The sequence below is a fragment of the Carassius gibelio genome, chromosome B15 (assembly GCF_023724105.1).
Source record: "Carassius gibelio isolate Cgi1373 ecotype wild population from Czech Republic chromosome B15, carGib1.2-hapl.c, whole genome shotgun sequence".
Lineage (NCBI taxonomy): Eukaryota > Metazoa > Chordata > Actinopteri > Cypriniformes > Cyprinidae > Carassius > Carassius gibelio.
In genome coordinates, this window is record NC_068410.1 from 1,984,333 (window position 1) to 2,010,783 (window position 26,451).

A 26,451-nucleotide genomic window follows, 5' to 3' on the forward strand; every position below is an offset into this window, starting at 1 on the left:
TTTTATGTTAAATGTGTTTAAATCAATATCAATTTTATTATAATTGGTATTATTATATTCGATTTTTTAATTTTTTTTAATCATTTATTATAATTTAAAGTTATTACAGTTTATGTATATATTTATATAATGCATTTTATGCTATATTAAACGATTCAATAACAAAAAAAAGTACTTTATTTGTTTCTACAGGCTTGTGGTGAATATCAACTTGGGGAATAAAATTAAATAAACATAAAAACACTTGGTAAAATACAAAAGTCCACAACTATCGTTATCATTATTGATAATATCTATGACTCTAAACGATTGATTGGACGAACGGAAAAGACGCCAGTCAGATAATAAAAGAGTGAAGTGACTGAGATGGTTCATAAGTGTTGATGCATGTGAGGATCCGCCCCTCCGTCCCTCCTCACAAACACTGGATAAAACCGGGAGCCGCGCTTGTATAACTCTGTATAAGAGCTGGATCAGGACACGGTTATTTCTTTGCTTTCTAAAGGAATGGAAGCTGCGCGAGTGCTGTGGATTCTGTTCTGCGCGTGCATCGCTTCGACGCTGGGCTCGAGACTCAAGACCCCCGCGTTACCCATCCATCCTGAGACAGAGCCCATGATATCGAAAGGCTTGTCCGGTAAGAGATGCATCCGACAGCATTTTAACCTCCAAAGAGCGAATAACTCAACTGAAGAACCTTACACAAAACCTTATCCAGAACCAGTTTTCAGTTGCATATGTTTTTTTGTTTTTTTTTGTGGAAATTTTCATTATTGGTTCTTCAGCTCTTTAAAGCACCAGATGCTATAAAACCCAATTGGATTCCAATAAGAACTTTTATTATTGTTTCTAAATATGAAGGAAAACTTTTATTTTTGGTTCTAATGAATGCATATGAAGGGGAAACTCTTGTTTTGATAAGTATAAGCTGGGGTTTTTTGCATTTAGAACCAAAAGCCTCCACAAATAAACTTAATTTTGACAAAGATTATAGCATCTGTTTTAATTCTTTAATGTTTCATTATTGGTTCTCCAGCTCTTTATAGCACCAGATGCAATAAAACCCAATTGGATTCCAATAAGAGCCTTTATTTTTGTTTCTAAATATGAAGGAAAACTCTTGTTTTGTTCAGAATAAGCAGGTTTTTTTTTTTTAAAAAAGCCTTCAAAACTTCCTTTTCTAGTTCTAGACAACCATCAAAGCATCTGCTTTAATGCTTTAATGCATGTTTTAATGTTTCATTATTAGCTCTTTAAAGCACCAGATGCAATAAAAGCATAGATGCAATAAGAACCTTTATTTTTGGTTCTAATGAATGCATATAGAGGGGAAACTCTTCTTTTTTTTTTTTTTTTTTTTTCATTTAGAACCAATAACCTCCACTAATAATTAAATTCTCTATAGTTCTGTAGAAAACCATCAACACATCTGGTGTATCTGAAGAGCTTTAATAATTCATAACATAATACAACAGCATTTTTAATGTTCAAAGAACAATACACAGTAATTCAATGGAAGAATATTGTAAATGGTACTTTATTTAAGAACCTTTATTGAGGTGCAATGGTTTTTGATGTTTCTTTATTGGGTTTTCAACTCTTTAAAGCACCAGATGCCATAAAACCCAACTGGATTTCAATCAGAACCTTTATTATTTTTGTTCTAATGAGTGCAAATGAAGGAAAAACTCTTATTTTGGCTGTAAAGGGGTCATGATTTGCTATACTCTCCTTTGGAGGCTTGTTGAGTTTTTGATGACCCATCACGTGTTCTTCAGATCCTTAACAGTCTGGCTGTTTTTGCTTTAAATTGAAGTAGCTAAAAACCTCAAAAAATCTCTAGTTCTTCAGAAAACCATCAATGCATCAGATGTTTTAGACAACATAAGAACCAGATAAACACTGACTTACCACAGAGACTTTGATGCAGCGGCACACGCCACAGTCGAAGGCACTTATTATGATTTACCTCCGTTTATGACAGTTTACGTGCGTGTCTTTGAAAGTGTTTAGCTTAACAATAAATTGTTTAATAGTCTCGCTTTATAAAGGGAGGACGTGAACTGCAACTGATGATCACTGACCTCATTCCAGATGCAATAAACGGCAAATATACTCGAATCTCTCATTCTCTCTTCAAAACAAAGCCGAGGAGATGTTTTGGTTCCCAGCGCTGAATGTGATTTCGTTAGGAGGGAGCAAATCACATTCTCTGCTCGTTTTAGTTGGTGTTCTTGAAGGTTTGAAGCTGATTTGTACACATTCCCCATCCTCTGGTCTCAGTAAACGTCTGGAGGTCTTCTCACGCTGCTCTTGTTTATTGTCTCAATCAGGTTGCTCCTTCGGTGGCCGCTTTTATTCGCTGGAAGACACGTGGCATCCAGATCTCGGAGAGCCGTTCGGTGTGATGCATTGCGTTATGTGTCACTGCGAGCCGGTAAGACGTCAAACACACTCTGCATTTCATAACATTTCAACATTGAGAGTGTTGTGTTATATGAATGCATGTGTTGTAGACAAAAAAATAGTAGGTATTTTGTTTTTATTTAAGCATGCAAAACATATGTTTAAATACTTTTTTTAAAAAAGTATATTTTATCATTATTATTATTATTATTATTTTTAAACAATCTATTACAAATATATTTTGGTATTTTAAATCTTTTGAAACATTTTACATATTTTTTTAAATAAAAAAATACTTTTATGTAAATTAAATATTTTAATACATCTTTTATATTTTTTAAAAAATTATGGGATGCGATATATATTACTTTTATTTTATATATTTTGAAATATTTTTCATATGAGATTCAAATGAGATGCAACATTCATTTTAAGTGGCTATTATTTTAAAATATATGTATTTAAAATATTATAAAAAAAAAAACATTTAATACAAATTGTATAATTTTATATTTTAATATATTTTAATATATGTTTGTATATTTTGACTAAAAAGATATTGTGCCATATGGGATTCAACATTAACATTTTGTTATTTTATATAATTATTTTTAAATATGATTATTTATTTGAAAAAATATGATTTTGAAACTTTATATAAACATAAAATTCAATTTTTTATATGTTTTTATTTTTATTTTTATGTTTTTTTTTTTTTTTTTTTGCCATACAGAATGCAACATTGACCCTTCTAGAACTAAACTGAATCAACATTGATTCAAACTGAGCTGAATAATGAATAACCTGCTTAAAGCTGAATCAATTTCATTTCATAATCACTGGAATCAAACATTTTCGTGCATATTTTTACATTTCTCTCTCTCTCCGAGCAGCAGAGGAGTCGGCGAGGGAAGGTGTTTGGGAAGGTGAGCTGCAGGAACATGAAACAGGACTGTCCCGATCCGACCTGCGATGATCCCGTCCTGCTTCCAGGACACTGCTGCAAATCATGCCCAAAAGGTAACGCACATGAAGTGTGCTTCTGCAAATGGTGAACAAATGGAAACAATCCAGCGTTTTTGCAATGCCGTCACACTGTTATACAGGAAAAAGTGTGAGCGAATGACGAAAGGTTTTGGCCAGCGCTGTTTCTCGAAGAGAAGCAGAATGATAAATGGCAGTGAGTGTGGATAGATGGTCTGCTTCGGTGTAATTGCACTCATGGTTATGGATGCCGGTCCGGGTAGAACATTGGCTCTATTGTGTGTTCTATGACTTTTCTGACATCATGCATCTTGGTTTTCGTGGATACAGGCGACTCGGGGAGAAAGGAGGCGGAGTCTCTGTTTGAGTTCTTCCAGGAGAAAGATGACGACCTGCACAAGTCCTACAATGACAGATCCTACATCAGCTCTGAGGAGAACAGCAACCGAGACAGCGCCGCCGGTGAGAATACCTCACAATGCATTCAAAACCCCTTCACTGAAGAATTGTTATCTTAGAAAACAATCAAACTTCATATTTTCAAACTGAAACCATACAGCAGCAACTTCTCATTAATGAGTGAAAGTGAAAAAGAGGGTTTTTTTGTTTTGCATTTAACCTTTTTATATAAAAATAATAAATTGAGAAATGCCACATGAACCACAATGAACAAACTATGATGATAAATGTATATATATTTTTGTCAGTATTGGTGAGAAATTGTATATGAATATATAATTATATGAAATTTCTACAAACATATAACCTGAGAATTATCAGTGTAAATCCAGTTGGAATGAATGGAATTTAATTAAATTCATTTGAACTTGTATCTTACAAGCTCTCAAAACAGTCCAAATTATAATATAATCATAACATAATAACATAATTAGAACTCTGAATCATTTCCAAACAAAATTAATCGATTTTACTTGCATAAACATTTCTTACGAGTGGAAAAAGTGATTTTTCATGCTGCAGTAGTTTGTTTATAGACATATATATTCATGTTTATCAACAAAATTCAGTCCCAAAAGTGTGTAAGATATGAAGACACTAATATAACTTGATAGATGTATTTTACAAAGGTATTTTTGAGACCAAATGGTGTTCCATACATACAAGGGTCAAAAATGACCCGAGCACGAAATGTTTATTTAAATGGTTAAATCTCTTTAAAAATTATTATAAAAAATCTGAAAAAAATAAGTGATGTGTATTTTGAGGGTCTTAAAGCATGTGCAAAGTTTCAGTCGCTTGCTAAAAACTATGCATTGTTTACAAATTTCTATGCATTTCTTCTGAATATGTTATGAGGGTTAAATCATTGTCAGTATGATTAACCTGATTTATTGTTGAACAGATTTTGTGGCTGTTCTCACGGGTGTGACGGACTCCAGCGGTGTCGCTCGGGCCAGATTCACTCTCACTCGGACCAGCCTGACCTTCTCCATCACGTTCCAGAGGTAACACTCACACCAGAAGCAGATGTGAGGTCCAACACAATCCTCTGACGCTCACCTTACACATGTGCTTGTCTCTTAGGATGAACCGGCCGAACCTCATCACCTTCCTGGACTCTGACGGCAACACAGCGTTTGAGTTCAGAGTCCCGCAAGCGGATACAGATATGGTGATTATTAGCGTTAATTAAAACCAGAAAAAGTTGAAACTGAAAACAAATAAATGTATTTATTATTTAAATACAAAAAACCTTAATATAAATATAATATAAGGTTAAATATATAAATAAATAAAATATTTAAATAAAATAAAATAATTAACATAAAAACTAATTAGGAATAACAAAAACAAAACATAACAAATTAAAATTATAATGGAAAATATTAAAATATGTTTAATGTTTAGATCTGTGGAGTTTCAAAGAATAAAATAAATACAAAAGAAACTTAATATAAATATAATATGAAGTTAAATATAAATTAAATAAAACAATTAACAAAAAATACAAAGAAACAACAAAATCTAAATTTGAACTAAGTTGAAAAGAAAAATTGAATATATGGTATAATATATATAAAGTATTTAATGTTTAGATCTGTGGATTTTGGAAGGATAAAATAATAAAAATAGTACTAAAAGTGAATCAAAATAAAATAAAAAAAAACATTAATTAAAATGATTAACCTATAAAAAAACTACTAAGAAATAAAATCACGTTTTTTTTACTAAAATTAAAATGAAAAATAAAAATATTAAATGTGTTTAATCTTTAGATCTGTGGAGTTTTGTAAGAATAAAAATAAAATACAAATTTAAAAGTAAATGTTAAAAGTAAAAATTTAATTAAGATTAAAAATAAAAAGTAATTAAATTAATTAAAATTAAATAAAATAAACATTCAGGAAAAATAATTAACATGTAAAAAAAAAAAATACAAAGGAACAATAAAAACGAAAAAAGTAACTGAAAATGGAAAAATATTCAAATGTGTCCAATGTTTAGATCTGTGGAGTCTGGAGGAACCTGCCGAAGTCTCACCTGCGTCAGCTGGAGGCGGAGCATCTGCGCGTTTCCATGACAACCGCTGACGACAAGAAGGAGGAGATACAGGGCAAAGTCATCAAACACCGAGCGCTGTTCGCAGGTGCGTGTCGAACCTAACATTCGATTCCTTTCATAGCTTGACGTGTTTAGATCCTCAGGCTCATTTGCCTTCGGTTTGTCCGACAGAAACCTTCAGTGCGATCCTGACGTCTGACGAGGTGCATTCTGGGATGGGAGGAATCGCCATGTTGACGCTCAGTGACACGGAAAACAATCTGCATTTCATCCTGATTCTGCAAGGGCTTGTTCCTCATGGGAGCTGTGAGTGCAAATAAATAATTATTATTATTTGATTTATTTATTTAAAATTGTATTGTATATATATATATATATATATATATATATATATATATATATATATATATTATTTATTAAAAAAAAAATGTAATAAACATTAAAAAAAATATATTGTTTCAGTCTCTGCAAAGGTGCCGGTCCGAGTCAAACTGCTGTACCGACAGCATCTGCTAAGAGAAATACAAGCAAATATTTCTGCAGACGTGAGTTAAAGCACATGTATACATGCATTTACTGATCGAAATGAACATCCGTGAAACAATAACGTAAGGAACACATGTTTTCTGATGTGTGTCTGTAGGACTCCGACCTGGCTGAAGTCCTGGCCGATCTGAACAGTCGTGAACTCTTCTGGTTGTCTCGTGGCCAGCTGCAGATCTCGGTGGAAACAGAAGGTCAAAACCCTCGTCAGGTCTCAGGATTCATTTCTGGCAAGAGATCATGTGACAGTAAGTGCAGCCAATCGTCAACAATCAGCTCATAAATCACTCGTTAACGCATAAAGCAGCGTGAAGAGACATGAAAGGCTTTGGACAGTTTTCTTTCCTGAGCTGACAAAATTATTCATATTTTATTAATAAATTAAATTTGATTAATATAAAGATATATATAATTTTCAGTGGTAATATAAATGTACAAAAAATTGAAAACAAATATATTAAAAGTTATATTAGAATGTTTGAATATTTACGTATTTATTTGTTATAGTACTATATGTAATTAAAAAATACAGGTCATTTAAAAAATACAGGTAAAAAGTTCATTTAGTTTATAGTGCCATGAAATGCTTTTCTTTCCTGTGCAGACAAATGTATTATTTCTAATTTAATTATGTATTTTTTTTATAATATTGTATAAAAGATACTTAATTGTTATATATAATTGAAATCAGATACAAATAAAAAATAAGTATCTTTTATACAATATTATAAAAAAAATATATGTAATTAAATATATTATATTTATGTATGTATGTATGTGTACACATATAATAATAATAATACTCATTTTAAAATGTATTTACATTTATTTATTTGTTTTTAAAATATAACATAAACTACTGATACATAAATAAATCAATAAAATACAGGAAATATCAAAAACTTATAATTAAATCACCCCATTAATTCAAAAATCCCCTTAATTTATATATTACAAAAATTAAATAATGAAAAAAAAACACTTTAGCTGGAAGTTTTGTTGGAAATATAAAAGATTTCATTTGTAATTGTAACAGCTAGGCTTCTGTAGGCTAGTTTGATCATCTTTTAGTATCACGCTATGGTACAGTGAGTTCACAGAACACATTAGATCAGTAACTATAGCCGTCTGTCTGCTGTGGCTGTTTTTAACCTGCGATTTAGGCCGTGTTATATTTCATCTTTGTGTCATGCATAAATCATCTCAGGTATATTTAGTGCCAGAATGAGATTTCCCGTTCATAATGGCCATCGCGATCGTAAGGAGTTCAGGAATGTGCACCGGTCCCACAAGAGGTTAGAGGTCAAATGCTGTAGGATCGGTTTCGTGGTCATTCTGAATGTTAGTCGAGCATGACGACACACACACACACACACACACACACACACACTGTGCTGGCGCTGCTTCTGCTATGTGATTCCAGCTGCACCGTTAACAGCTTGACGTTATGTGTGAAGAATTCAAACCTAAACGATCCTGCGCCACTCTCGCTCTCTGTTTACTCCTCGGCTGTCCTTTCTTTCCTTCTACATTGAAAGGCTCTCTATTTACCTGCACGTCGGCTGCCTTCCCTCGTCTCCTGGGACGACGTCACTCCAGCCGTGACCTTTGACCCCGCATGAGTTCATGTGGATTTGATTGTATTTCTCTGGCTGAGGTGCGACAGCAATTATTTGAGTCCCTCTGGACCTATTTAGTTTAGTTATGTTTTCCCTGGTTCTCTCACCCTTTCTGTTACATGCACAAATACATGTTATTGAAAGAGATTTTTGATCACAGATACCTTAATAAAAGTTATTTGTAAAGGACATATTATCGTTACTTAGCATTTTATTACTTTATAAATAGGTTCAAATGTAATGCAAAAAAAGGTTTTATGTGCCAAAACAATAAAAAATAGTTTTTCAACTATATTTCTAACTACAAATAACTACAAAAATTGAAAACATTTACATCAAACAGCTTTCGTTTCCATACAAAAACAGTAAATTCAATTTTACATTTAAGTTAACAAATTTTAGTCAAAATATAATGCACCATCTTTTTAACTGCAAAAAACTACAATAAAAAAAAACTTTTTTGCAAAATCAAACTGTTTTATTTCAAATAAAGTAATTCTCAGGAATTATGTATATTTAAATATAAATTAACTAATAATGTTAGTTTTATGCAATAATTAAAGTGTTTTGTAGTTAGTTGTACAACTAACTACAAAAAAATTATATTTACAACAAGCTGGTTGTTACAAAAGTCATTCTGGAAATTTTGTAAATTCAAATAAATTATATAAGTTTAAATAAAATGTTAATCAAGGTTTCATGCCCCAAAACAATAAAACTTTAGTAAAAAAAACAAACAAAGAAACTAATTTCTAAGTACTTTTTTGGGGGGAAAATTAAGTAGCAGAGAAATTTACCTCTAAGGTAAAGTATAATGTTAGTCACTTTTTTTTTCTTTTTTTTCAGATATTTTTCAAGAACTTTTTTTGTTGCTATAACTTTAAGACATTTTGATATTTTATCTATTTGACTATATTTACATTGTTGGTTTTATCTAAAAAAGATTATGTAAATTATGTAAATGTATGTCTTTTTCAGCTCTTCAAAGTGTAATTCTGTAGTTTTCTTAACCGTCTTTCTAATTATAAAAACTACAAGTAAAAAAAAAACATTTATATCAAGCTATTTCTGTGAAATTATGTAAATTCTGGGAGATTTACTTCTAAGTTAATGTATAATGTTAGTCACTATTAGATTTCTGCAACAAAACAACCAAAATGTTGTTTTTCACGCTCTTTCTAAGTCCCACTATACTTTTAACTCTTTGCTATATTTACATAAAATGGTTTTATTTCAATACATTTTCAGAAATGATGTAAATTCCAGGAAAAAAACTAGACAAAAGACAAGATCAACTTAATACAAAAAAATAAATTACAATTAAACAAGTAATCAAAAATGTGGCTTGGCAAAACAATTAAAGTGCACAATCTGTGAAATAAAATAAAAGTTTCATTGAAGGGGGGGGAAATGCAAAAACAATGAATCAGTCTATGTCCAACAATAAAACATGTTCCATGACATATTGCGTAAAAGGCTTTATTAAACTGGTAAAATGAACTTCTTATAGAATGTTTGATTTTTTCCAACTTTAGGAAAAAGAGGACATCACGAATCCATTGTGTTGGGGTTGGAGGCCTCTGATCCTTCCACTTCAGCAATATTAATCGTTTGACTAAGAGCATGATAAAAGCTATACAATCAGATTGTATTTTTGTAAGATTATATGTTACAGGAGTAATTCCAAAAATAGCTATCAGCGGGCAAGGTGAGATCGTGTGTTCATGTGATGCTGATAAAAACTACATTTGATAAATTTGACTTGTTTGAAAAATAATCATGCAACATTTATTCTTTTTTCAGCTCTTCAAAGCGTGATGTCTAGCGGTTCTGCTCTGACTCCCGGGAAAACCGGCGGAGTGGGGTCGGCTGTCTTCACTCTCCATCACAATGGCTCGCTCGACTACAAGGTAACGACTCCGTTCTATTCCCTCATTTCTCGATGGCTTTGTCAGGTTTGTGGACTGAGTGCTCTGATGTTCTCGAGCAGGTTCTGGTGGCGGGTTTGAGCAGTGCGGTGGTCAGTGTGACGATCGAGATGAAGCCGCGGCGGCGCAGTAAACGCAGCATTCTGTACGACATCACGGCGGATTTCGCTGCGGCGGAGAAGGAGCGCGGCAGTGGGCGAGCGCTGGGAAGCTGTGGACGCGTCGATGCCAGACACATTCACATGCTGCTGCAGAATGAACTGTTCATTAACATCGCCACAACCGAGCAGCAGGAGAGTGAACTGCGCGGACAGATACAAATGCTGCCGTACAACGGAATGGATGCACGCCGAAACGGTGAGAAAGACAGCGTTTACATTAAAAACAACTAAATAAAATCAAGAAGTTTAAATATATATATATATATTTAGATATATAGTAGGGATGCACCGATACCACTTTTTCCAGTACGCGGCTGATATCGATACTTTTATTTTTGGTACTTGCCGATACCGAGTACCAATACCGATATTTTTATTGCATTTGTAATTTTTTAAAATATTGGGTACAGAAATCAAAATAGTATGTATAATGTTAGCTGGTTGACTTAATTTATTAAATAGATACAGTCAAACCAACATTTATTCAGACACTTTCAAATATCTGGTCTCTGAATAATTTCTGGTTTAACTGAACGATAAAGCTTATTTTCACACTTAATTATGCCCATTAAAATATATTTTACAAGTTTTTGCTCTATGGTTCATCATTTGTAATTTAATAACATTAGAGCTGCTCCATTGCAGCGACTTAGTACTGTATAAACGCGCTTTGCTGTAATAACGAAGGTGACCACTAGTTATAAATCTCCCGGGACATTTATCACAAAATAGAAGTTTTATTTTTTTTTTACCTGAAACGTGCTGCAATTTATATTCCAAAGCCACTCATATAATGCAGAAACACTCAAGCAAGCAAAACATGCGCAACGTGTGTATCTGTACTGTTGCAGAACGAAAGGGAAAGTATAACGTACTGCCTAGCGCATTTCACACAGGCTGCTAGAATCACTTTCGCCAGAAAGACATGTATGCCTGAGGTTGAAAATAAATTATGTTTATAGTGAATGCCTTTATAAATTGTGTTTTTGTTACGATTTAGTTTTAATCCAAATGCGTGTGCTAAGTGAGTGAACATCAAAGATCACACAACAGAAATGCGTGAGTGTGCTTAATCTACCGTTAAGTAACTTGTGCATTGTTTAACTTACTTTTTTTTTGACACATCCGACCGGACTACAAACTTTCCAGTGATGAATTGTTTATTCACTCGACAAGCTTGCAGATCTCCGCCTCTGCGTGCTCAATCCACTTAGCGTGCTTTATCAGCTCATGCACGTCAGCTATACAGGCGTTAATACTGAATGTTTAACATTATAGACAACCTTAATCTCTAATAACTGTCTGTTGTTCTGTTGTCTGTGTTTCTTTGTCTGAATATGGCACTTATCACGTGCTGTGTGGTATCGGCGTCTGGTATCAGGGCATATTAACGGGTACAGAAGCTCAGTATCGGGCCCGATACCGATACCAGTATCGATATTGGTGCATCCCTAATATATCTATAATATATCTAGAAGATCTGGTAATACTCTGAAGGTTAAAAGCTTCAACAACTGAACCTGATCCTGAATTCTTTGTCACACACTTGGCCCAGCGTTTCTTGTTAATGATGCATAAACCTTTCATGGCCAATTCAGATTACTGGTGTAAAAAGTCATTTTTTATTAAAACCCACTGTTTTTCATCCGCAGAGCTTCCAGTTCCTCTGGCGGGTCAGTTTGTGTCTCCTCCGGTCCGTACGGCTGCGGCGGGTCACGCCTGGGTCTCGGTGGACGAACAGTGTCATCTGCATTACGAGATCGTCGTCAATGGCCTCAGCAAGAGCGAAGATACTTCTGTCAATGCCCACCTGCACGGATTGGCCGAGATCGGCGAGATGGACGACTCGTCCACCAATCACAAGAGACTTCTGACTGGTTTCTACGGTCAACAGGTAAACAAATCAAGAGACTCCCAGTTAAACATAATTTGGCATCATTTACACCGGGCGATAATGTAAACTGCGTGATTGCAGCACAACAAAAGCGTGTTTTCTCTGGCTGCTCCGGCGAAATCATGCCAGAAGCGAACAAATATGATTCTGCTGTTATTTATTTAAATACTTTAAAGGATTTGTTTATAAAACAAATCTGGTGTTTTCCCAAATGAGCTGAAACCGGTATTGCATTTGGTATTTGTATGTTAGATGCATTTAATTCTGGTCAAACATTAGGAGTTCATCCAAATTGCACAAATTTACAGGAACTGTCTCTCTGTGTCTCTTCCAGGCTCAGGGTGTGCTGAAAGATATTAGTGTTGGGTTATTTAGGCATTTGGACGAAGGCACAGCTTATATTCAGGTCAGCACCAAAATGAATCCAAGAGGAGAAATACGAGGATGGGTGAGTACAAATTTTTTTTCACAGTAATCTACCTTGAAACTTTTTTTGCTGCTGAACCTTTAAGACTGTGCCACCTGATCTTATATATTTGCGTAAAACTTTATTTTAGAATTCAAAAAAATATAATGCATACATTTATAAATATATATAATTTTGTTTTTTTATATTTATAATTTTTTAATTATTTTTAATTTTATATTTTTTATATTTTATCACCTTGTTTTAATACCAGGTTTTTTTTCTACTTGTATATTGTACAATTCTTAAAAAAAAAAATAAGGAAACACAATCATGCTAAAATAGTACTTTCCATTTGAAATTGACTGATTTAAATATATTTAATATTATGTTAAACCTTTGTATTTGTATTTAATCGATATCTTAATTTTATATTCGATTTTTTTTATAATTTAAAAGAATATATAAATATATATTTACAATTGTTGATGATATTTAGAATTTTCTTTTATTTTTATTTCTATTTTTAATGTAATTTTTTATTTTATTTTATTAAGCACCTTATTTTAATACTAGTCTTTGTTTATTTGTATGTTTTTGTCTACTTGTATATTGTACAAGGCTTTCACAAAAATCTGTGTAAACACAGTCATACTTTAAATTCGAAACTGAATTAAATAAAAGTATAGTAATTTTAAACAGCGTTTAATCAATTACTTCTTTTTATATTTGCAGAAAACTTATATTTTAGAATTCTAAAAATATAGAAATATATATTTAAGAATGTTTTGGATATTTACAATTTTCAAATTAAAAAATTCAATTTGTATTTATATTTTCTTATTATATATATATATATATTATAAAATATTAATTTATTATTCTATAATATTTATCATTTTTACATTTTTTTTAATTTACATTTACATTTAATTTTATTTTAATAATAGCCTTTTAGTTTTGTTTGTATATTTTTTGTCTACTTGCATATTCTATAATGCTTTCACAGAATGCTAACACAGTCATGCTAGAAATGAACATTAAATGCATATTAATATATGTTAAACCTTTGTGTTTAATGCATATCTTTGTTTTCCAGATTCAGGTTCCCAACAGCTGTGAGTTGGGTTCCCGCAGCGAAGTGGTCGAGGAGGCAGAGTTTGATGATCTCATACTCGTCCGTGACCCGACCGAGCTGAGGAAAGACCCACACACGTGCTTCTTTGAGGGAGAACATCATGCACATGGGTCGCAGTGGACACCGCAGTATAACACCTGCTTTACCTGCATCTGCCAGGTAACACACACACACACACACACACACACTGGTGTAGCTTTGATTTACATATAATTTATGTGACTGTGGTTAATTTTTGCGTACAATCTGTTTGAATCCCTGCAGAAGAAGACAGTGATCTGTGATCCTGTGATCTGTCCTGTGTTATCGTGTCCTCACACCATCCAGCCTGAAGACCAATGCTGTCCCATCTGTGATGGTGAGTAATGAGTCAAATAATATAATTGTTTAATGTTTGTGTCCTTGCAGCACAGAAGCAGTCATCAGTATCCCAGGTATATTTGTAGCAATTGCCAACATTACATCATATGGGTCAAAATTAAAAAAAATTATTTTATGCCACAAATCATTAGGATATTAAGTAAAAATCATGCTGCACGTAAATTTTCAACAGTAAATATATAAAAAGTTATATGTATTTCTAAGAACTTAATTTAGACAACTTTAAAGGCGATTTTTTGCACCCTCAGATTACAGATATTTAAATAGTTTTATCGCAGTAAAATACTGTGCATACATCAAAGGAAATCTTATTTATTCAGCTTTCAGATAATGTGTTAATCTCAGTTTCAGAAAACTGACCCTTTATGACTTGTTTTTGTGGTCACTTTGATGTCTATAGCTTTTATTTAAAAGTAGCACATTTGTGTGTTGAAATATTTTTGCTTTCCAGTATATGTAAGCATCCTTAAAATAAGCTAAATTTAATACGATTTTATGCTGTGAAAAATTGAAAAAATATTGGGGTAAGAAATACATATATACGTGCATTTTCTTGCAATATATTATGCAATTTCACTTCTCAAGGAAAGTTATTTTGTGTTTGAGGATGTTTTAGTGGAAAACAATACAAAGATCAAGATTTGATCTGATTTGCATTGTAAATATTGTTATCTTGGACTATAATAAAATGCAGTAATATAAAAATACATATTTTGTATTTTAACATTGTGCTTGGTTTCTATCAAAAGAAAAGAAAGAATCCAAACAGATGACTGCCGTAGAAAAAGTTGAGGAAGATCCAGAAGGTGAGTTTATTACATTACATGAATTTACATAAAATTTAACATCACAAGTATTATTTTAAATGTGCAGCTGTATATTAAGATGTTTATTTGTTCTTTCAGGCTGTTTTTTTGAAGGTGATCAGAAAATGCATGCACCTGGCACAACATGGCATCCATTTGTCCCGCCATTCGGTTACATCAAGTGTGCAGTGTGTACCTGCAAGGTAATTTAACAAACATTATAATACAAAAATACAATATAATACAATAAAGTTATGTTTTAACCATACAAAATACCAAATTTGTACACAGACATGAATATTCATTGTTAACCATGTTGTTTTTTCCTTCTCAGGGCTCCACGGGTGAAGTGCACTGTGAGAAAGTGACGTGCCCGCCTCTCACCTGCAGCCGACCAATCAGACGCAACCCTTCAGACTGCTGTAAGGAGTGTCCTGCTGAAGACACGCCCCCTCTAGAGGATGATGAAATGATGCAGGCGGATGGAACGCGCCATTGCAAATTTGGCAAAAACTACTACCAGAATAGCGAACACTGGCATCCGAGTGTCCCTCTGGTGGGAGAAATGAAGTGCATTACCTGCTGGTGTGATGTGAGTTTTTCTTTGCTTTATTTCAAATTTCGTTTAAGAGAATCTTGAGAGTTTAAAACAAAGACGCCACAGATTAATAGGTTAACAGATTTTACCATACTTCCATAGTTTATTGATTACATTAAGAAGAAATGTACGCAAATGAGGTATTATTTAATGTAATAATATGAACATTGGATAACGCCAGGTTAAAAAATCTTGTTTGAATTTGTTGACATAGTAGAGTTAAAGATTTTTACAGAGGGGATTTTGGATCTCTCTTCTCTTTTTATTACTCCATAAATCAGAAAATACTGACAAAAAAAGTTGTATAAATCAGTGTGAATGATATATGAACAAACCCCCCAGTAAAAACCTTCAGAATATAGAGAGGAATAAAACTCTAAGTTTTGGTTTATGTAAGTGGTGCTGAAGTGGAGAAACAAACTCACCTCTTTTAAATATATGCATTTTCGCCAAGTTTTTAGAAATAAAATGTTGAACAAATCAGTGTGAATGATATATGAACAAACCCCCCAGTAAAAACCTTCAGAATATAGAGAGGAATAAAACTTTAAGTTTTGGTTTATGTAAGTGGTGCTGAAGTGGAGAAACAAACTCACCTCCTTTAAATATATGCATTTTCGCCAAGTTTTTAGAAATAAAATGTTGAATAAATCAGTGTGAATGATATATGAACAAACCCCTCAGTAAAAACCTTCAGAATATAGAGAGGAATAAAACTCTAAGTTTTGGTGTTTGTAAGTGCTGCTGAAGTGGAGAAAAAAAAACTTTTTTTAAAGATATATTGATAAAAATAAACACCTAAAAGTGTATTTTGGATGTTTTCTATCCACTAGTCTGAAAAAGCACTTTATGACCAGGGAATAAAAATAAAATTATTTTGCCTGCTGTATATATTAGCATTATTAACTCAATTTCTCTTGTCATTTTAGCATGGCGTCACAAAGTGCCAGAAAAAACAGTGCCCATTGTTGAGTTGCAGTAACCCCATTCGCAGAGAAGGGAAATGCTGTCCTGAATGCATGGGTAAGCTCCGGTGCTAAACACGTTTTTTTTTTTTTTTTTTTACTAAATCCTGCACAATCTATGCAGTACACTTTATGTATTTGTTTTACAGAGGACTTATTAGGAAAAGAAGAAATGGCAAAAAAGATAGAGAAAAAGAAAAACTGGAGACAATAATACCTTCTTCCTCAACGTTCATCATCATCCTTCTGCCTTGAGATCAGGTCGTCTCAAACGCACAACGGGACGCCTGCAGATTGCAAAAACAGTTGATGCATGAAACAGTGGAGGGGTCCAGGACACAAAGGGATCGAGAACAGTTTGAGAGAAAGATGCTCTGAAGATGAAATATGTCAAGACAAAAACAGATAATGCATAAAAGGAGAACGAATTTCACCTGCTGCAATTGTTTGAATTTACCATGGACTGATTCTATCATGGGACTGTATATTTTATTTTTGTTTTCATATTTGAAAACAGTCTCACAGACTCATACATCTTCACTCCTGCGAGTACAATCATATGTTTGTATCACAGTAAAAAATGCTTCACAACAAATTGCACATGCCGTCATTAAAATCCTTAATACTTACACTCTAACCCCAGCCAATCAGCAGGACTGTTGTGATGCATCTGATTGGAGATGTGCCTTGTGGGTGGGGCTTGATTTTGGAGGTGGGGTTTAAAACACTCATTAACATAAACCCGCTCATTTTTGTTGCACCTGATATTGTCGGTCTGTTTGCTGGTATATAATATTTTATGCCTATTTTCTTTAAGTTTTTTGATGGATATTATGAATATTGTTTGTATTTGCCTATTTATTAATTATGATGAATAAACAATAAAGTTTTAAAATTTATGTTGGCATAAAAGAAGCATGTTGTCATTCTTTCTCTTTTTAGGACCAAGTACAGAAAATTTAAGAAATAAATATAACATTTGATTTGTGTATACAGCATGTAAATGAAATCTCAATTTTTTTTAGTGCTTCTGATTTACTTTTTTATGAAATCAAATTATTTAAATATACTTAATTTGTTTAGTTTTTTAGTTCATATTTAGTTGATTCTTAAAGTATATTTCCATAATTTAACGACTTAAAATTTGACTAAATATTTTTAAGTGTAAAAATGTTTCACAAAACAAATTTAGTAGATCATAGTAAAAGTTTTTACAGTGATGGTTCATACTGGCTTTGTGTGTTTGGATGTGTTGCAGGTGGTTGTAGGAAACGGATGCAGCTGTTAATGAAGTGAAAAATGCAGGAACCCCAGACAGCAGACATGGAAGGGTCAAAGGTCAATGGTGAGCTATGCTCCTGTGCATGTCTGGATGCAGGACATCTGTATGCTGCGAAACATTTAAAATGCATCTTTTTAAAGATCCCTATGGAGTGCTGCATTGATGATGTATTTAACATTTCAATCAGGTTCAAAGACGTAAAAACAATAATTGCAATACTGCTTTAAACTGTTGAAAAAAAATCGATTTATCACATATTAAAAGACTAGCATTTATGCTAGCAAGTGGAGTTTTTGGCAAAAAATTAAGAAAACTGTCAATTCTGTTACCATCTAACTCTGTTACCAAGGTAAAGTAACAATGCTGACAATGCGGTAACAGAATTGATCGTTCATTACAGTTACTTTACAGTTCTGTTACTTCAAGGTTCAACTCTGTTTATAAACTATTTTCACAAAAAAATAAAAAAAAAGGTTTAAAATCTAATAAACATAATTGATTTATTTTTGCACCCTTATAATATTTCACCCTTATATATTTATCTTCTTTTTTAACTGGATATTGTACATAATACATTTTCAGATATATTTTTTACAGAATATTTTCTCCATGTGGACGGTTCTATGAAGACATAGGTATTTTTTTTTTATTTTTATGGTATGCATCGGTCAAATATTATCTTGGTTTCAAGTGATGGAATATAAGAACTGTTTGTCTAGTGAAAGGATTTTTCCTGTTATGATTTATTGTTATATCTACACATTGGCTAATTTGTCCATAACAGAGTTGACAAACAATAACATAAACACAAAATCTGAAAGATTTTTACAGAGGGGATTTTGGATCTCTCTTCTCTTTTTATCACTCCATAAATGAGAAAATACTGACAAAAAATGAATAATCACCATGTTTTAGGAACAAAATGTTGTATAAATTAGTATGAATGATATATGAACAAACCCCCCAGTAAAAACCTTCAGAATATAGAGAGGAATAAAACTCTAAGTTTTGGATTATGTAAGTGGTGCTGAAGTGGAGAAACAAACTCACCTCCTTGAAAAATATGCATTTTCGCCAAGTTTTTAGAAATAAAATGTTGTGTAAATTAGTGTGAATGATATATGAACAAATCCCTCAGTAAAATCCTTCAGAATATAGTTTGTAATAAAACTCTAAGTTTTGGTTTATGTAAGTGGTGCTGAAGTGGAGAAACAAACTCACCTCCTTTAAGTAAGAATATAAGGACTGTTTGTCTAGTGAAAGGATTTTTCCTGTTATGATTTATTGTTATATCTGCACATTGGCTAATTTGTCCATAACAGAGTTGACAAACAATAACATAAACACAAAATCTGAAAAATTGAAGTAACTTGTGTTTGGCAAGCACTGAATCATTAAAGTTAAACATGTTTTCAATAAGATACTGAAGAAAAGCAATCCGTTAGTGAAACGTTTTTCCCTTTACTTTCTGCAATGCCAAATCTATCTCCAATTATATAATCACCCAGAGGCGTTTAACCAAAAACCCATTCAAAATGTTTTTCAGCGAGGAACCAGATTGGATCAGTTTTCTCAAACTGGCTCTGACTCATTCCAGTTGTCTGAGTTAATTTTTGCATCTTCTGTGTCAAACGGAGAAAAACTCGGGGGAACATAAAAGAAACTGGACGCTTCTTTTCCACCAGTCTCTGAATAAAAGCAGCTAATCAATTTTTACAGAAGACTTTTAAACCTTCCCTCAGTGTTTTTCCATTCGCTGTTCCCGTCTGTTGTTCATCTACAAAATAACACGAAAGCCATTGGGTTATTTGGTAGAACTGCAACAGGCCAACAGACTTTACAGTCAGTTCTGTTACGGATATTTTAGTTTCATGCATCCCATGGTGTATTTATAAAACATGCATGCATGCATTTGATCTTTGCTTAGAGTTGAGCACTTCTATGCAATTGAGTTTCTCCTATGACTTTACTTTGTCCTTTTTGCATTATTGACACACTACTTAATACTGTAAAGCTGCTTTGACACAATCTGCATTGTTAAAAGAGCTATATTAATAAAGGTGACTTGACTTGAAAGAACCAGAAAAAGAGATGACATTAAAGTCAAGTCTTGAAATGCACAACCATATAATGCTAAAAACATTTCTGGAACGTGCATAGCATAAATATGCAGCTTATTACATCGCATGTAGTCTAAATATCACCTGATGTCTCACCCTATGAGCAAACTCTTATAAAAGTAAATGTTTTTCTGGTGCATTTACAGTTTCAACATTGAATATGAATTATGCAATGCCTTCAGTTCATGGAAATGGACAGATCTTACACTTAAAATGTAAGATTCTAGCCTGTTCATCACATAAATATAAATCATAAAATATAGTCTATTTCTTGTATAGATTACATACAGTTTTACCGTTTTAGACTGTTTAGTAGAGGATGTCTAGTTGCACTATGCTCAAGCACAGATTTCTCATAAATCATTTGTTTGAACGTTGCTTTTAATTATCTTTGTATCAAACAAAAAGGTCTATAATAAATACGATGGAATACACTCCTGTTAATCTCAATGCCAGTGCTTTAAAACACTCCAAAAACAATGGAAATGTACCACTAAAACAGCTGTGATTGTTTTGGTCTTTTCTTTCTTTTGCTCTTTCCATGAGTTTGTGTCCCTTGAAAACAGCTTAAGTGTGTGTTGATATAATAACAACATGAGCTAAATGTATACCCAAAGAAAAAACAGTAATATTGCAGCATTCTTCCAAGATTACTGGAAAAGAAACCTGGAAATGTTTCTGTTTTTATAAAAATATCACACCAGCAATCCATTCTTTGAAATAATACATCAATAAATAAGTAATCGCAAGCAGCTTTATATAATCACCATGACTCATGACTGACTTGTGCTTTGCAATGAAGTAATCCAGATAATGTGTCTAGTTTAGATCAGGGTTTCTCGAAATGGGGTTCAAGAGTTGAATAAATGTTGCTTTGGATAAAAGTGTCTGATATTAGCTAATTCCAGAAAAAAAAACTTAATTACAAAAATGTAAAACTAAAATTTACAATATTTTAATATAATGTTATAAATAATTTTGAATAAAATAATTTAGAATTTTTGTTATTACTTAACAATAAATCATGTTAAATACAAACAAAATGATTTGTAAAAAATATTGTAAATTTTTTATATATATATATTGTTTCTCTGCATGCCACATGGATATTTATAATAGTTGTATTATTTTATAATAAATCATGATAAATACAAACTGTTAATATAAAAATATATTTGACTAAAAGAGCTCTAAAATATTTGATTTATCTGCATGTCGTAACAATATATAAATATTTTTTATTTGATTATCAAATTAAATACAAACAATTAATACAAATATTATATTATTATTAATATTATATATATATATATATATATATATATATATATATATATATATATATATATATATATATATATATATATAATATTAATTTATTAAAACTAATACTAAAATAAATAATTTAAATTTTTGTTTATCTGCATATCGCATGAACATTTATTATATGTAAAAAAAAAAATAAAACAAGTTAAGTACAAACAATACAAATAAAATATATATTTTACTGGAAATACATTTTTTTTCCTTATCTGCATGTCATGTGCATATCAACTGACATCAGAGAATCGCAAAAATGGACATAAGTGGTTAAATAATTGAAATATTTTGCAGTGTTTGCATTATGTCTGGACCCGAGGAACTGTACTTTTCACTCCTACAGACTGTTGACCCTCATAACAACTCCCAATCTGAGCTAAAGTCAGTATATAAATAAAAGTCTGTGCATGTGTTTTCCTGTAAACAGTGATTTGTAAAAACAGATGGATCTCAGCGGTAATGAAGTGTTTATGCACTTGAGCAAATTCACTTGAAATCCTTTGTGCATTTATAATTTAATCTCAAAATTAGATTCAGTTCATGGGAAAGGACAGATTTGAAGTTACTTCAGTAGCAAGTAAACTTGAATGGCAAGTTTTCAGTTCATTATTTAAGCTCCTTTCTATTTCAAGTTCACCACAGATTCATCTATTGAACAGACAGTTTGCTTCTACATAAATAGAAACTGTTGTTGTGATTGATCATTTCTGAGTACTCAAGTACTCAGGTACTCGTGTTCAACTCTAGCGTGCAGTGGGTGGAGATTCTCTCATATTTAGCTGAACACAAACTTCTTCCACATATAAAAACTCAGAAACGCTGTCACGCGACTGACTGAAGCACCAGCTAGCACACATCCACGCTCGCTGTGTGTGTGTGTAACAACCAACAATCAGTCCATTCAAGTGTGTGTGTGTTTCTGTGTGATCGTAATCATGGCTGTGGATGGTACAGACCAGAATAATTTGGTAAGTGTTTTTCTATTTTTCTGCGTTTTCCCCTGCTGGTAGATACTGGAACTACATCAGATTGTTGTTTTGGGAGAATAGATGCTTTTCCAAGCATTAGATAGAGAGCAGAGTAATTATAGTTATCCAGAAGTAAAACTAAACCATAAAAAAAAAATTGTTATTTGAAATTAAATAAATACTACATAAGATAAAAATAAATAAATAAAAACTTTAATTTTAATTAGGCTCATTTTCAGTTAGTTTACCTTGTACTAAAATAACTTAATCTGAACATAAAAAGCCATATTTAAAGATAATATTAATAATAATGACAATTAAAAAAAAACACTTAAACTAAAAATGTTTTTTTACTTGAAATTAAATAAATACTACATAAGATAAAAATAAATAAAATAAAACTTTAATTTTAATTAGGCTCATTTCACTAAAATAACTAAAATTGAACATAAAAGGCCATATTTACAGATAATAATAATAAAGATGAAAAAACATATATATATATATATATATATATATATATATATATATATATATATATATATATATATATAATAAACCACTAAAAATATTTTAAATACTACATAAGATTAAAAAACTAAATAAATGTTAATTAGTCTCATTTTCAGTTAGTTTAACTTGTACATATTTAAAGATATTAATGATAATAACAATGAAAAAAAAACACTAAAATGAACAAAAAATAAATAGTCAAATTATAACATAAAATAAAATAAAAATAGAAAACAGAAAAGTGTAAAATAATAAAAACTACAACAGTATCTCATTAATACTCAAATAACACAAAGAGTAATAATAATAAAAATGTGCATGTGAAAGGTAAAGAAAAATAGAGATAAAGCAAACACTCGAAGTGTCTTTAATACACTAACTTTATTAATTAATTAACTCTTAATTACCAAAACAAACTCTCTATAGGCCTATCACATGCTAGAGATGGGCAATATGACCAAAATATATTACAAAATAAGAAATGTTATAATAACATAAATAGCATAATATTTTTGGAGTAAATAAGGTTTTTACGATTTTGATACCAGTGAAATTTCAAAGTTCTACCAATTTCTAAAACTAGCAAAACCAATAATAAAATGATATTAAAGAAAATAATTATAGGCTACAATTAACAGGACATAAATGTAATAGAAATACAATCGAAATAAACAGTGCTTTTAGGAACTACAGGAACTTAAAATAAAATAAAAACATGTGTAGTCGTAACCTTATAAAAATTTCATAAACTAAGTGAGTGATTTTCTTTAATTAAAAACTATGATACACTTTTTTAGAGGCTTATTCTGCCATATCGAAAACTTCCTGTTTTTTTAATTATTTTTTTGTTGTTGTTGTTTTTGTTTGTTTGTTTGTTTTCAATCTTAGGTTTTGTTTTAACATGTCAGTAACTCTAAACCGTTCTGGCAACTGCAAACTGCACAAATATATGTTAATTCCGCGTCAAAAATGACGTCACAAATATCGTCATAGATTGATCAGCATTATCGTGTATTTAATAATATATACTGAATGCATTAATAAGGCTTATTTGAAATAAAAAAAAATAACATGTGAAAAACGTACTTTAATATTGAAATTAGTACTTTAAATAAGTGAGGTAAATCTGAGGGGAAAATATATATATATATAATATAAAAAATATGTATATAATAAAATATATATATAATAAAAAAAATCAAATCGTTTCAGCAAAAAAAAAAAAAAAGACTCAAATAGCATAGTTATTATGTATTACCACAGTAAAACTGTTGTCATTTGGTGTGAGCCAGAAGTTAAACTAAAAAATACTATTGCTGTCAAATGATTAATCGCGATTAATCACATCCAAAATAAGTTTTTTTTACATAATATATGTGTGTGTACTGTGTATATTTATTATGTATACATAAAGACACACATACAGCATATATTTCGAAAATATTTACATGTATATATTTATATTCATAGAAATGAGACTATATATATAAATATATTTAATATATAAACAATCCATATTTTTCTTCAATATATACATGCATGTGTGTGTTATATAAAATAAATATACACACTACACACAAATATATACTATGTAAACAAAAACTTTTATTTTGAATGCGATTAATCGTGATTAATCATTTGACAGCACTAAACAAAATGACTAATTATTAAGGTTTTCCTGCTGTAACAACTTTATTATTACACATGGTTGGTATAGCTTATTTAGTTTTGAATGACTATCTGTGTCTTTACTGCAGGAACAAGGTATTTACACAAAAGATGCAACACGTCTCAGAAAGAATGGTCACCACAGAAGATCTTTATCAGATCTCAGTCCGTCTCAGAAGTGTGGAGGTCAGTAAATCCATAACAACAGGCCTGCAACCTTATAGCAACGTTTCTACAACACTGCCACAATGTTTCAGCACTAAAGCATTTAAAATGTTTTAAACCAGAATGAATGAGTTAAAATAATAAATCAATTAAAATACATGATTAAAATGCTAAATCATTCTATAAATTCTATTTTATTTTAGTTTAGTCTCATGTGTAAAGTTTAAATAAAAACAGTTTTCAGCAACACTTTAAATTCAAATTCGATTTTACTTTAGTAAATTAATGTTTTTTAAACCTAAATGAAGGAATTAAAATAATACATAAATAAAAACACATGATTAAAATGCTTAGTCATTATATAAATTATATTTTTATTTTAGTCTCATGTGTAAAGTTTAAATACAAACTGTTTTCAGCAACACTTAAAATTAAAATTAAGATTTGACATTTATAATGAATTTGTTAAAATAATAAATAAATTAAAATATTACTAAAATATCTTAATTAAAATGCATTGTTAAAATTAGAAAGTATTATATTTTTATTTTTAAAGTCATTAACTGAAATATTTCTCTTCAGTTCAGTGTGAACAGTGCACCCTCTACAGGAGGAGTTTGGGTAATGCTGTCCGACTCTGTGTCAGCTGTGCGCTGATGCATTGTGGGTGATGTAGTTCTTCTCTCTCTGTGTGTTTACAGCCTGGATCTCACATTTCCAGAAGCTCTTTGTGTTGTTTATCGGAGCGGACTGGATCTACCTCATGCTCCTGGGGTTCGTCGTGGCCGTGCTCAGCTTTACTGTGGATGTCTTTGTTGACCTCTTCACAGAGGGTGTGTATGTGTGTGTGTGTGTGTGTGTGTGTGTGTGTGTGTGTGTGTGTGTGTGTGAAAATAGCCAGAGTAACTACAAGATTGTATTATAGGTTAAGATGAATGTTTTGGTTTCTGGGTTACACATGAAGGAGGTTTTCAATAGAACTGGAGCATAAACATGACATCAGAAAACAATTTTACATTCATTCATTAAATTAATTTATTTATTAAGAAGTAGATAATTCAGATCAAATTTTGCTTCAATAAATTACAGCCCTTTTTATGACCATACAAAATCAATAAATATTTATATAAATATAGCTAGTTTCTAAAGCAACTAATTAAAATGAATTTTACCATTCAACATATTTCTGAAATTGGCTGAAAAACATAGATTTATAAAGTGTTTTTTTTTTTTTTTTGTTCTGCAAAATGGAAAAAATATATGTATATCGTTTTATTATATATATTTTTTATAAGCAAAGTAATTCATTAAATTCTCTGTGATTGGTTTAGTCTCGTTAATGTGAACAGTGCACCTTCTGTTTCAAGTGAGCAAATTAATGAACTAATTAATTAATTGATCATCACTCTTTAATCCTTTCATTTATTCTTTTGAAGAAACAAACAATTATATAATTAATGATAAAATAGGAAGATGATATTTTGCTTTAAGAAAATGAAAAAAATAAAAAAGTATATTTCTGAAATTTGATTAAACCACGTTTATTTTACTGTAATTATTATTTTGTTATAAAATCAATTATTTAAAATATTTATTTGTGTGTTTGTTTAAAAAAAATCCTGCAAAACTAAATTACTACTTATTACTTATTTTTAAACATTTAATATATAATTATTTTATTATGATCAAGGTTATTTATCTTCAGTTCAGTTTTTTAATGTGAGTCGTGCGCCCCCTGGAGGACAAAAATGATACACTTTATCTCTCTCTCCCTCTCTCTCCCTCTCTCTCCCTCTCTCTCTCTCTCTCTCTCTCTACAGCACACAGGTGGATCTACAGTCTTGCAGACAGTCATGTTGTCTTGCAGTATTTGGCGTGGGTCACTTATTCTCTGCTTCTAATGTGTTTCGCAGCAGGATTCGCAAACATAGTGTCAAATAAGGCCACTGGTGAGACGCACACATTCACAGAGCATCATTGCTGTACATACAAAGCTTTTACAACAGGCGTCATGCGATGAAGTCTCTGTGTGATTCTTCATACAGAAACTGGTTAGTGTTTGT

At 31.4% G+C, this 26,451-nt stretch overlaps 2 protein-coding genes across 2 annotated transcripts in view; both read left to right on the forward strand.

The window, feature by feature from the left end:
• The first annotated feature begins 434 nt into the window (after positions 1-434).
• Positions 435-17,257, forward strand: LOC127972116 (chordin-like). Its single transcript, XM_052575424.1, has 21 exons — positions 435-637; positions 2,334-2,437; positions 3,300-3,426; positions 3,721-3,852; positions 4,754-4,856; positions 4,936-5,023; positions 5,857-5,998; positions 6,085-6,219; positions 6,376-6,458; positions 6,557-6,704; positions 9,879-9,985; positions 10,066-10,360; positions 11,817-12,058; positions 12,393-12,506; positions 13,564-13,761; positions 13,867-13,960; positions 14,733-14,789; positions 14,889-14,992; positions 15,124-15,381; positions 16,317-16,410; positions 16,502-17,257. The coding sequence occupies exons 1-21, from the start codon at positions 508-510 to the stop codon at positions 16,564-16,566; spliced, it is 2,820 nt and encodes a 939-aa protein (XP_052431384.1). The 5' UTR covers positions 435-507; the 3' UTR covers positions 16,567-17,257.
• A 4,752-nt stretch (positions 17,258-22,009) lies between these two features.
• Positions 22,010-26,451, forward strand: part of LOC127973012 (chloride channel protein 2-like) — a 17,708-nt gene continuing 13,266 nt past the window's right edge. The window contains exons 1-3 of the mRNA XM_052577053.1: positions 22,010-22,022; positions 24,971-25,036; positions 25,090-25,221. Coding sequence (XP_052433013.1) covers positions 22,010-22,022; positions 24,971-25,036; positions 25,090-25,221 — 211 coding nt within the window. The remainder of the gene's footprint in view (positions 22,023-24,970; positions 25,037-25,089; positions 25,222-26,451) is intronic.

Coding starts and splice junctions, on each gene's coding strand:
- LOC127972116 (XM_052575424.1), top strand. CDS start 508: ATGGAAGCTGCGCGAGTGCTGTGGATTCTGTTCTGCGCGTGCATCGCT. Junction 638..2,333: donor GATATCGAAAGGCTTGTCCG/GTAAGAGATGCA, acceptor TGTCTCAATCAG/GTTGCTCCTTCGGTGGCCGC. Junction 6,459..6,556: donor AAGCAAATATTTCTGCAGAC/GTGAGTTAAAGC, acceptor GTGTGTCTGTAG/GACTCCGACCTGGCTGAAGT.